Raw genomic sequence first — 12,379 nt, 5'->3', positions numbered from 1 at the left:
GTTACTCCCAAATGACAACTGCATAGGGCTACAATAGATGTTTCTGTCCCTTTTGCTTCTATTAAATCACAAGTGATAAAAATAGAACAAGTCACTGCACGCTGCCGACAGTTTTGTAGATTTTCCTTTTGCTTTGCTGCCTTTTCCTCTTTCTGCTCTTATCTGTCTCAATCTGATTTCCCCCAGCTTGAGGAATATTCTGCAGGCATTTGATTGATGAAAATCAAACTTACTGAACCGTTCCCCAAACCCAAATAAATAAGTAAACAAACAGAATATTCCTTGAGCTGGCCAGCGTTTAATAGCAACACTTGCAGCTGAAAAACCAACATTGCTGACCTCAATCACTCTCATCTAATTAAAAAAAAAAATAGCTAGAAAAGCAATTCTACCACAAACCAGCTAATATCCTCGTGTTCTGAAATACCTGTTCTGCTTATTCTACAATAAAATACACATTCCTTATGTTTACAGTCACAATGCCAGTTAAAAGCCCCACATTTTTATTCATAAACGAAAAATGTTTAATTTCAAAGCAATTTCTCTATGTGGAATACATCTACAGACTGTATTAGCAGATTTTCAAAATTATCAAAATAAAAACACCCATGTGAAAGCACAGACAAACCATCACACACACATCTCTCTGCATAATTATAGAGGAATACAGGAACTCTGACTTGAAGCCTAGCAACAGTATCCAAGTATTAGTTAGTCTGCTAATCAACTACCAAAAACTCGCACACCAGCTCAATGTGCTTCATTTTCCTAAAGGAAACAAAAAACCAGACAAAAGAATCCTATCACTCCTAGCTCCAGAGCTGCTGAAGGACGAGATGCACAATAGAAAACAAACCTTGTTCACTTGAAGAAGAACAACCCATGTCATTTAGTCCGTCTGAAAATTCATCCCATCACAAAGAACCAAGGCAAAAGAGAGATTTAAAAATAGGTTATCCAAGCCAAAGGATTATCAGCTTGCAACATACTTAATATCTGCATATCTGTATCTAATGAAAGCTTCAAAATTCTTACATATATGATTGGGTTTTGTACCTCCATCCTATAGAAGCCATAGTAAATTCTGTACAGCAAATGCTTCCTAAATCTGCTGTGCTCATTTACTCACAGACAGCTGCAGGCTGGATGAAAACAATCAGGGATTAACTTTTCTATTCATCACATCTTTTAATCCATTGCTTTCTCTTAGTTTGTAATAAATAAATGCATAAAGTTAAATAAATCATATATGTGCTATGGCTAGTTAAGAAAAAGTTTTAAATGGACACTATTATTATATTTTTTGCTAATTATTTTTGATGGTGTGCAACTGCTGCACATCAGGGGTATGTGTAAGGTCTTCCTCAAAGCAGAAAAGAAGATGCAACAATAGTCACTGAGCTGGGATACACTTCTGGGTCCCAAAGACTTCCAAAATAACCAATAATTAAAATAAGCTACTCTGGTGCTGTTATTATTCCTCAAAAAAAAAAAAAAAAAAAAAAAAAAAAAAAAATTAGGGGGCATGATGAATTGAAAAAATCTGGGAAGCCATTGAGCATTTCATACTGCTTGTAAAACAAGTTTCTAAGTACCTTATGGTAATAGGGTTTCTTGCTTTATGAAAAATACTATTGTAATTTGTTTTAAATAGGATTACTCTTTAAATGATACGGCAATTTCCATTCACCTTTCAAACATCTGCCAAGAAAACAAAAGGGATTCCCTCACAAAAGACATAAATACAAGGAAATCTGGATCTTGTCTTTAATCCTTTATGGGTATCTTTTTTTTCTGTCCTTGGATTCCTTTATCTTTTCTGTTTGATTCAGTCTTACAGAACTGCCTCATCCCAGTCTGGAGTAAGAAGTTTCCTGGTAGAAACCTAGGTGGGTTTTATTGGACTAAAGCTACAGGAATTCAATACAAGGCTTTTTCTTTACAGGTTTGTTCACATTACTCCATGGGACATTATTCTCACCTTTTTTTGGCTCTAAAATCAATTTTTTTTTTCTTTTTCCAGAACAGTTGGAAGTCCTATGATTATTGCAAAGAAGCTTATTTTATATATGCCTAATTTTCACATCTGCTTAATGTAGGCGCTTTACAATTAAATTAAAGAAGGAAGAACAATCTCAGAGGGATTTGATCTGTAGGACAAAGATTTACTGGCTCTGTGGTAAATCAGAATTTTCTACTTCACTTCTGAAGTAGATTCTAAAATAACTACAAAGTGCAAAGAGATTGGGATTATTAAATGAACCTAAAATAATAACAAGGTTTAATGAACAGGTTTGGTATCATAATTCAGAATCTAACCAAAAATACACTTTCTGAGAGATGAGTGATTGGAAGTTTCTCAAGAGACTTGGTAGTATGAATTGTCCTCATCTTCCTGAGGATACTTCCCAAGCTCTTCTGTATTCCTTCCCCCTCTGCTGCCTCAAAGGAGGTGCATCACTCAAATGACAAATGTTGGAATACATCCAAAACTACAGGAACACAGTGGATAACCAGACAAGCACGAGAAGCAAAAGCCAACTTGCTGAAGCTGAAATGCTGACACCATTCTGCACATCCATCATCACAGAAGCTCTCAGGTTTTCTGCTCAGGATTTGGTTCTTTAATTTACTCTTTTTTTTTTTTTTTCTTTTTTTTTTTTTTTTTCCCCCCACCACTGGGAGACACTCCAAACATGGACAGTTCAACTACTTCATTTTTCATAAGTAATAAAACTAAAAGGACAAATGTCCAGCTCAATTAAATTGGGGGGAATAACAGAATGCAATGTTTATTCTAAGACAAATCTATTAATTTAAATAGTCATGCTCAATCCACCATCTTGCAAAAAACTGCAAGTGAATAATGGAAGTATCAATATTTCTATTTTTCAGTGGCAAAAATGAAGGCGTCAGAAAAATTTGGAGAATCTTCCCGTCAAAAGTATTTTCTAAGCATTTTTCTAGAAATCACCAAATCCTACAAGTCAGCAAAAAAAACCAAACCAAACATTACCCATACATAAATATAAACAACAATAAGATGCTTGACCTAATAAGAATAACATGTTCATTTTTAGTTCACGTGTTACAGATTACTAATAAATACAGAAGGATGAAGAATTCTTACATGGAAAGGAACTATCCTATTATCCCAGAGGAAAAAAAAAAAAACCTTCCAGTCTCTGAACTTTCATGAAGAAGTTGTGACTTTGGTACATTTTGCCCTCAGTTTTCTCAATGCACACTGCAAGAGCTGAGATGCTACAAGAACTCACATTACCACAGAACTTTCAACCATATCCCTGCAGATCATACGCAACCAGGAAGGGAAAGGGAAAGTAGTCCTTAATCCACATCCTTAGTTTTATATTTCATGTGAGCTGACCTGATTTCCCATATAAAGGAAATACTCAAGTCAGAGATTTGCCTCTCTCAAATCAGTTAAATCAGTGCAGGTGACTACACGGAGCCTCCTGCTGCAAACAAAATGCTTTTTTTGTTCAACTTCAGGATGTTTCTCTGGGACTTGAATTAACTTGAATTAAAGCATTGAAACCCATTTTATTGAACTGTATTAGGCATCACTTGTATCAAACTGGCTTTTATTTTAATGGCAAATCTCTCTAGCTAAAAAGATCTTGAAAGAGCGTCCAGGTTTTTTTGTCAGGGGCCCTTGAGGCCTGCCACTACTCTCATTCCCACCAAACTCAGTGAGAGGGGATGCTTTCATGGATAAGAGGAGTTGGCTTCTGCAACATATTAATTTAATTACAGAGAATCATCATTTTCATCTTCTGATCAATTATTCCCATTTGAGAGCAGCTTTAGGCGAGGCCAAAACAACCTGCAAGAGCCAATCTGGCTCTTCCAGGTAAGTGGATGTGTATTTAATCTATTACAAACAGACTGATTTATACTTAGAAAGCACCTACACTTATCACATTTTCCTTTTCAGAGTATATTTTTGAAAGTGCTTCAGCTTTTTCCCCATCTGCATTTTTTTTTAAAGAGTTACTTTTCAAACCTCCCTGAAATGTCACCAGCCCTGTGGTTGTGTATCTCACATAGAATCAGTTTTAACATCTTTGCAAAATCCTGGCACAAACAAGCAAAACTTATTTTCAGCGTCTGTAAATATTTTGCTTACCGATATCAGCTTCCCTGTGATTCTTGATGTATTCAGCAAGCTCAAAATTTCCCGCTATTATAGCCACCTAAAGGATTGGAAAACAGGCACAATTAATATGTTGCCATCACTTGCTAAGAAGGAAAACGTTACATCACTGCCATACATCAGGCAAACGTATTTTCATTTCACAAAGTGGAGTAATTCTATTACTTTCATTCTGCAATAGGTATCTGAAACGCCAGGAAGAAATGAGATGTTAATCTGTTTGTAAGAGCACTGCCAGGCCCCCAGCTGCCCATTTCCCAGGAATGCTGTGATGGTGGCAGTCTCAGGATGCTGCTGGAAGAGCTGCTGCTCTTCACGTGGTGGTGGTCCAAGGCAGCAGTGAACATTAAGCACAGCATCCCCAAAGCTCTGGGAGCTGGATGGGTGTGTGGGGAATGCTGCAGGAGAGACACTGAAGATATTATCTCCCTTTAATTGCTCCTGCCTCGCTCCTTACCTGAGCAATAAAAACAGGAGCTGAAATGCAGAGTACATGAGAGAACCAGGACCAAGAGCTACCAGTATTCAGGTACCACTAAGGCACCAAAAAACACACTGAAAGAAAGACTGGTCAAGTGTATGCATATGTATAGAGTTTATAATGTGTAAATACATCAAGTTCTAAAATAACCATTTTCTTCTTCATTTATTTCCTGGTTGTTGAACACAGATCTGAATTCTGATATAAATGGACTTAAAAAGAAAAAGATCTCCAATGGGTGTGAGGGAAGCAATTCAGTTTTGCCATTGCTGATTTCTCCCTTTTTCTTCTTCTCCTCTTTTGGCCCTGAATATCAAGGACTTATCTTTTCTGGCCCCATTTTGCAGCTCTGACAGATCCTGTTCTCTAATGGCACTGTGGCTTTCCTGATGTATGTGCAAGGCATAAGTTGGGCTTATGTTTCTCTTCTGCATCTACAGGGTGCAGGTTAAAAAAAAATTAAAAATCTTGCTTTAGGATTCTTTAGGATATAGGACAGTATCCAAGAGAGTCAAACATAAGAAATTATTAAAAACCCAACGTAATTTCTGAGCTGATGACCAAAAAAAAAATTATTTGCTGGTTTGTGCCTCTCCACTTATGAAGAACGATGCAAAAGAAGACATAAATGCTGAAATGGTCTTGGGGAGTGTATGAAGTACAGTTAATGTCAGCAGTACCTTCAAATGTAACAAGCATAAGATCTTATTTCTGCACTCAGCCTAGGAAATTGAATGGACAACTTTATTATTAGTAAACAAACCAAACTAATATGGAAATCCCTGAAACTGAAGACTTTACACCCAAGCTGTGGCTGCCCCATCCCTGCAGTGTCCAAGGCCAGGTTGGACGGGGCTTGGAGCACCCTGGGATAGTGGAAGGTGTCCCTGCCCATGGCAAGGAGTGGATCTGGGTGACTTCAAGGTCCCTCCCAACCCAAACCATTCTGGGATTCTGCGATCAGGGAGGTTGGACACAAGCAGGTTGATGCGCTGACACCCAAACACCATCCATCCATTTGAAAATTACTATTTTAAACACTGGTAAGCCAACCTTTATTTCAGAAGCCTCTCCAGAAAGAAACATCATCTCAGCATAGATGAACACATCAGAATCTGGCCCCCAGCCTCCTTTGTGCAGCCCTAAAGTGCAGCTCATGATTCTCCCTTGTAAATGGCACTAGGAAAGCAACAGCAGAGCTGTACTAACCCTCTCTCTTTAACTTCCAGTTCTGCAGCCTGGCTGGCTCCAGGTTCATAACAGCAACATTTGTGTGCAGCTATGAGTTTTTCTCTGCATTGTAAGCCACCATAATAGTGATAAGCAATAATAAAAGTGATAGTTCTCTCTGATATTACCCCTAATTAGCAGTAAAATTCCAGCAAGGGGGGGGGGGGGAATTCAGCAGTGACAGGCAGCTTGCTAGACAGCAGCCATGGTACTCAAATTGAAAGAATTTTTGATATCGAGCAGATTTTAAACCTCAAGTATAAACATGCTCTTCAAGTGATAAACACATTTTATTACTTGGGAAAAAAAATAAATATATATATATATATATATATTTCCAGATAACTAAGAGACAGTTTGACAGGGAATTGTTCCCATATTTGCTTCGGAACCAAGCAGTAGATTCAGGAAGCTCAAGGAACCATTTTTCTTGATTTAATTCACTTTGATGCACTAAAAAAAGTATGTAAAATCCTTACAGCAAAATGAAGGAAAGATATGTTAAGATCTAAGGAAAGCAAGGAAAAGTTAAAAAGTAGAAATATTTCTTGGCATAACATCAATGCACTTCACTTGAATTTGATGGGTAAAATGTGTGGGAGAAAGTGAAGTCAGAGCAAAATCAGAGAGACACAAAATTATTCTCATTCAATTCCTACAGTTGCAAACTACAAAGCACAGCAACCTCAGCCCTTTTTCCATCCAAACATGTCTTAAACCAAAATTATAGTGAGTTCACATGAAAATATAAATGTGAATACATTAGGACAAGTGAATGGTCTTCACAAGATCCAGAGCTGGAACCAAATGAAGATGGTGGAAATTCTCTCCTTGATCAAGTACCTAAATCAGAGACTGACTAAAATTCTATATTTGTACTAAATTTCTTTGTACTTTGGAATAAAATAGTAATGTAGTGCCTTGGCAGAAAATACTAGATTTTGATTCTCTCCATGCTTCATAATTTACATGATTTTAAATAGCCATAGTTTGCTTTTCAGGATGTTCTGTAGACAAGTGCTAGATTTAAAATTAAGAGGTTATGGCAGGAAAGAAGGTTTTGTTTGAGGTTTCTTTTGATCACTAGACATCTCCTCTTGGCAGTGAAAAAGTAGCACAGCCAGCAAAACTGCAGCGAAAGTTTGCTTCCAATTCCAGTAGGAACTGGATTCCAGTCATCAAAATGCATCACGTGCATGTTTACAGACATGAAATATCACCATGAAAGGCTGGAGGTAGCACTTTACAACTAGAGGCTATCCACTGACTCTGTTATGCTGAAGCCTCAAAAATTGCAGCTTTTCTAAAAGTGCATATGCAGCAGTCTTGCCATAATTCAGGTACTTTCATTCCTGCAGCAAACGTCCTTTCATGTTGTCCTTTTGACATTGATCTCACATCAAAAGTCTGCGTGTCCTCAGTCACGTTAATTCTGCAAACATGATAAAATCTGGTTCTGCACGTTGTACAAAACAAAAACCATCATTCACACACACAATTTCCACTGACGGCTGCTATGTGTTTTGCCCTGTTTTTAAAGGGTGTCGTTACTTTGCATCCAGAATCAGAAAGAGCTCACCTGCAGGGTCCCAGCACGGTGTCAATCAAAGCCCAGCGGAAAAACCTGACTCAGTAATTCAGTGCTTTGAAACCCAAACCAGGATCTTTGTCTGCTGCAGACATTTGCTTGGGAGCCCTGCCACATTCTACTGTACAGAGAGTAGAAATTATCTTGTTGGGGTTTTTTTTTAATCAGCATTAGAGGCAATTTTATATTAATGACAGTAACCAAAGTGAATCACTTATCAGCTCCCTCCCAAGCTTAATTGACCCCCACTAAGGCTGTTAACATGGGCACCTAATTATTACCTAATTACCTTTGATAACACCCGTCTGGCCTGGGTAAGTCTGCCACAGGGAAGCAAGCAGAGAGTAAAGCTAAGCAGGAAGATGGATCTTGGTCGGAGGCAACTCACATAAAATAAAAAGAGATGATAAAACCATGCAGCTGGACAGTGGTACCTCCTCCTATTCCCAGATGATCTGTCTCCAGTGTAACAAGACCTAATGGAGTGTCCAAAACAGATCCCAGCTGGGACACCCTGAAGCAGAAAGGGATGAACAACTCACTGGAGCAGAGCCAGGAGCTGGCTGTCACTCAGGGGGTGGAACAGGGAGCACGACCAGAAAGGTTGTGTTTACACAGATATTTCCTCTGCCTCGGGAGCAGCAGAGCTGTCACAGTCACCCCGGTGTCTCACTCGCTGTCTCACAGACAGATGTTTCTTTCAAACAATGTAACTGCTTCCAAGGCCTCGCTGTTTGCCATGGCAGGCAGTGCCAGATGCTCTGCTGCCACGCCAAGGGAGGCAGGGAGGGAGTTCAATCGACACTTGGCGAGTTGCTGCGGGTGGTAACCAGGGGACAGCTCAGCCGAGTGGAAACCCGAATGAATGAAGCAGCTGCAAGGGAGGCACTGGGAGGGAGCAGGCAGGAGGTGGGAGCATCTCAGCACTGGGCAAGGAGCAACACCCTCAACACTGGCACCTTCACAGGTGGGTCTCTTCCTCCTGACGGATCCTCACCCCTGGCTTTTTGATATTCACAGTCAGAAACGTTCCCTCTGGATATAGGCACTGTTTAAGTTGCCTTTCAGGAGTCAATTCAGAAATTAAATATTTGAAGCATCAGGTTAGTTCTGCTTTTTTTTCTGAATCATGTTCCCCAAAGAAACTTAGTTTAAATAAGGACAAACAAAAGTACCTTGTGTAAACAGTGAAACTGGCCAGATGTCCTGTTACAGGTTTCAGTGTGACAGAGTTTCACAGTGTTTTCAGACTCTGCATCACACAGAAGTAGCACTGACTCACCACCATCTTCTGTTTAGCTCCATAAATGCAGTTCTAAAGATATCAATTTACTTACACTCAAGTATTTACATTTTTATGGGGATTAATGCAGTTTTTTATTCCTTTCAGGAAACTAGAAGTTGTATTTACACTTTACCTGGCACTAACCTTTCACAATTGATTTTTTCCTGCTCTTGAAATGTATCAGAGGTAGTGATTATATTAAATTACAGCATGATTTTGTAGCCTGTTAACAAATACAATGTTAGAGCTTTATGAGCTAGTCCCTGAAAGGCAAACACCACAGTTAAATTACATTACCACTCTTGGAAACAAACTGCTCCACCCAAGGAGGAACAACAGAAAAGAGACAGAAACTGAAGCTGTCCCCTCTTAAGTCAATGAACTGTGACAAACTTTCTCCTGGAACTGAAGAGAGCCTCTTAGTCCATTCGTGTTCCATCAGTCCAGGCTTGTGCATCTCTGCAGCTCATGCTTACATTTGAGGGACCCAAAGCTGTGAAACACAAAGCTTTTGGAGGGAGCAGAGGTTGCAGCTGCTATTTACAGTGAGCACATAAAACATCACCACTCCCCGCCTGCTTTTTCTCCCCCTGCTCTTCTCTTCCAGACAATTTCCCTTTCCTGAGGAAAGTGCATTTCATTATTCTTTCTTTCAGGGTTGACGTTTCACATTTCTCTTGTCTCCGCCAGCCAGCAGTGCTTATTGAGTGATGGCTTTTCCAGAAAGCTTGGACTGGCAGTAAGTTCAGGCATGGTGCTGTACATTAAAGGAGGTAACTCCAGCCCAGCACAAAATGTGAATTATGTCACTGCAAATGCAGGTGGACAGACAGGATACTGAGGTAAATCTTTCCTACAGGTTCCCATCTTCAGTAGGAACTACAAGAAAGAGGTCACACAACCCTGTGAATGAGACTGTAGCCATAAGATTCCAGAAACTGACTTCCACCTAAACCACAGGCTCACAAAATCACAAATTATTTCTCATTCCACTAAGGACTCTATTATTTTAATGAAATAAAAATGATGAAAAACATCACTCAAGCAGTCACAACCATCACACAACAGGATTCACTACCAGCAGAGGCACCTGAGAAATTACCACAAGAGAATTTAGAAGGAAGGGTTGGGATCACTTCCTTAAGTAAAAGATTTTCAGAAATGCTCTTCCACGTATCATAATCAGGATGTGTTTGCTTAGTATTAAAAATATACAACCACATTCCAATAACCACAGCTTTTGGAGATTGACACCTCTTTAATTCAATACAAAAATCCAATGGTGTTTACCATGGGGCAATGAAACAGAATATAGCTAAACTTCAACGTATTTATTTTCTGCTGTGTCCTCTGGAAATAAAAGCTCTCCCTAATAAAACACAGAGGTACTCGGAGCCTAAAGCCACTTTAAATTTAGTCCCAGCACACCATCAAGCCCACAGCAGTCATCTCAAAGGACATCAGGAAGTTAAATTTAAGTTATTAAGTGCCAAGACCCTGTTCCCATGTGTGGCTATGTCGGACACAGCAGCAGGAGGCTCCATCTCTGATAAATGGTGACACAAAATCACCCAGCACGCTCAGCAGATTCAAACAAATCCCATCCTAAATGGATCTGCATTAGCTGCTCTCATGTAGCATGCGGATTTTATAACTCTCCTCGGCGGGACAGATGGAGTTCAGTTTGGAAAAGCAGGAAGCAATCTGTGTTCCGAATTTCTTTTCCATAGGTGTGGGATGGAAATGTATCGATCACCCGCTGTTGGTTCCTTATGCAATTCCAGGAGCCTGCACTTGAAGAGATGTTTATTGATTCAAAGGGCACCCACAAGTACCTGGAACTCAGATTCCTTAGGAAAGGCATTCTCTCCTAATGCCTGAGAAAAACTTGACAATGTAGCAAACATCGTTATGACCTCAAATCACAATCCAGACTTCAGATGTTTCCCATCAGAATGTTAAGAATTCCAAATGGGTTTTCTCTGAACCAGGTGGAAAATCCTACACAATTGCCACAGCCCTATAATCTAATGCAGAACTGCTGGACAATCATGAATTGCTTATTTCGCTTTGCAAAAATCAAAGGACAAAGTTTCACGCCACATTTTTTAGTTCCATGGACTGCAGATGATTTTTGACTCTAAGGCTACACGCAGCAAAATAAAAGTAGCGGAAGCATCTTGGTTCACCTCATTAAAAAAAACCCAACCAAATGCTTAATTAATATTCTATTAATATCACCAATTCCCTGTCTTTATCTAGCAGTGCTGCTGAATACATAGAGTATGGATGACATAAAACATGACCTCAAGGAGATACATATACTTGCATTATGGAGACACACATTTACACTCCAAAACTTCATTCAAAAATAATCAATTCTCAAGTTGAGATGTAATACATCTATTTAGAAATATGTCAGAAGCAAATCACTACTTCAGGAAGTTTATGGTTGTACAGTATTTTGTACATTTAAAAAAACAATAATGTTTTTGTTGAAAAAAGATCAGAACTGAAAGGTTTTATTTTATAAAATAAAATTAATTTTATCAATTTGAAGCTTCCTTTCAGAACACTTAACATGTAACATTTCATGTAACATTTTTAAGTTTTGGCAAAACTCACTGAAATAAGGCAAGACAGAATAAAGTAAAGCAGTAAAATTGAATTTATTTTCTTTAAATAATAGCCAGCAAAGGTTTATATTAATTGCAGAAATAACCCACATTCTCTATCAGGATAAGAAAATGCTGACAATTTTCCTAAATTACTTTATAGTAATGTTATGAAGAATTACAAGTAAAAAATTCATATTCAGCATTTTCTTGCATGCTTCTTTCCTGGACAGAAGAGAACTCTTACCCTTTTTTTTTTAATTATATAATGTAATACAAGCTCAATATTATGCATTTTGAAAGGAACTAACTGTGTATATTAATATAACTCATGTCCAGTAGATGGCAAAATATCAGCAACCACCACCTTTAATCTTGGCACTTGATTCATTCAAACCCCAAAGTAATTTTTTTCTTTTTGTTTCCAATATCCACTTTCTATTTCATTGGAGAGCAGGATTAGCTTTACCTTTTAGATGTTTTCTGTCTATTATCTGCTTGAAAGCCAATTTCATCTTCGTCAGGTCTCGATACAACAAAGCACAATAATGTTACTATCCTTTAAATAGTCCTTTGAAGACAGTTTCTTCACCACTGAATTTTTTTTTCCTCCAAGAGCATTCTGCTGCTACTGTTCCCAAATTTGCCAGCACATGTTAGCATACTGTGTACTAAAATCTCTTAGCAACAATATCTTAGTGTCTAACATTTCCCTTCTTCCAACTATGATTCACGGAGCCATCTGTAGTCAGATATTGACATGCAGCATCCTAAAATAGGCACCTTACATTTGCTCAACAACTAGTTTTAGCATCTGAAAATATAAATTATGGGGAGAGGGCCAATATTTCTGTGAGGCTCCTCAGCATTCCCTGGATCATTTTAGCACTGTTTAAACAAAGGCTCGCCACGAGTGCTTCGCCTCGGTATTGAGGGCAAAGCATTCCCGCTTTTCCAAATGGCAGCTCCGCTTACGCAACCCTCCGAGCAATCCCAGGCTTCC

General features: G+C 38.8%; 1 protein-coding gene across 5 annotated transcripts in view; it reads right to left on the bottom strand.

Annotated features, from left to right (window-relative positions):
* Positions 1-12,379, bottom strand: part of SHANK2 (SH3 and multiple ankyrin repeat domains 2) — a 282,094-nt gene that overhangs the window by 213,713 nt on the left and 56,002 nt on the right. For all 5 annotated transcript variants that reach the window (XM_083862692.1, XM_083862695.1, XM_083862693.1 and 2 more), the window contains one exon: positions 4,151-4,217. In XM_083862692.1, coding sequence (XP_083718818.1) covers positions 4,151-4,217 — 67 coding nt within the window. The remainder of the gene's footprint in view (positions 1-4,150; positions 4,218-12,379) is intronic.

The sequence above is a fragment of the Zosterops lateralis genome (assembly GCF_965231275.1).
Source record: "Zosterops lateralis genome assembly, chromosome: 6".
Classification (NCBI taxonomy): domain Eukaryota; kingdom Metazoa; phylum Chordata; class Aves; order Passeriformes; family Zosteropidae; genus Zosterops; species Zosterops lateralis.
Note: the sequence above shows the minus strand (reverse complement) of the source record. Positions and strands in the feature narration are given on the sequence as shown.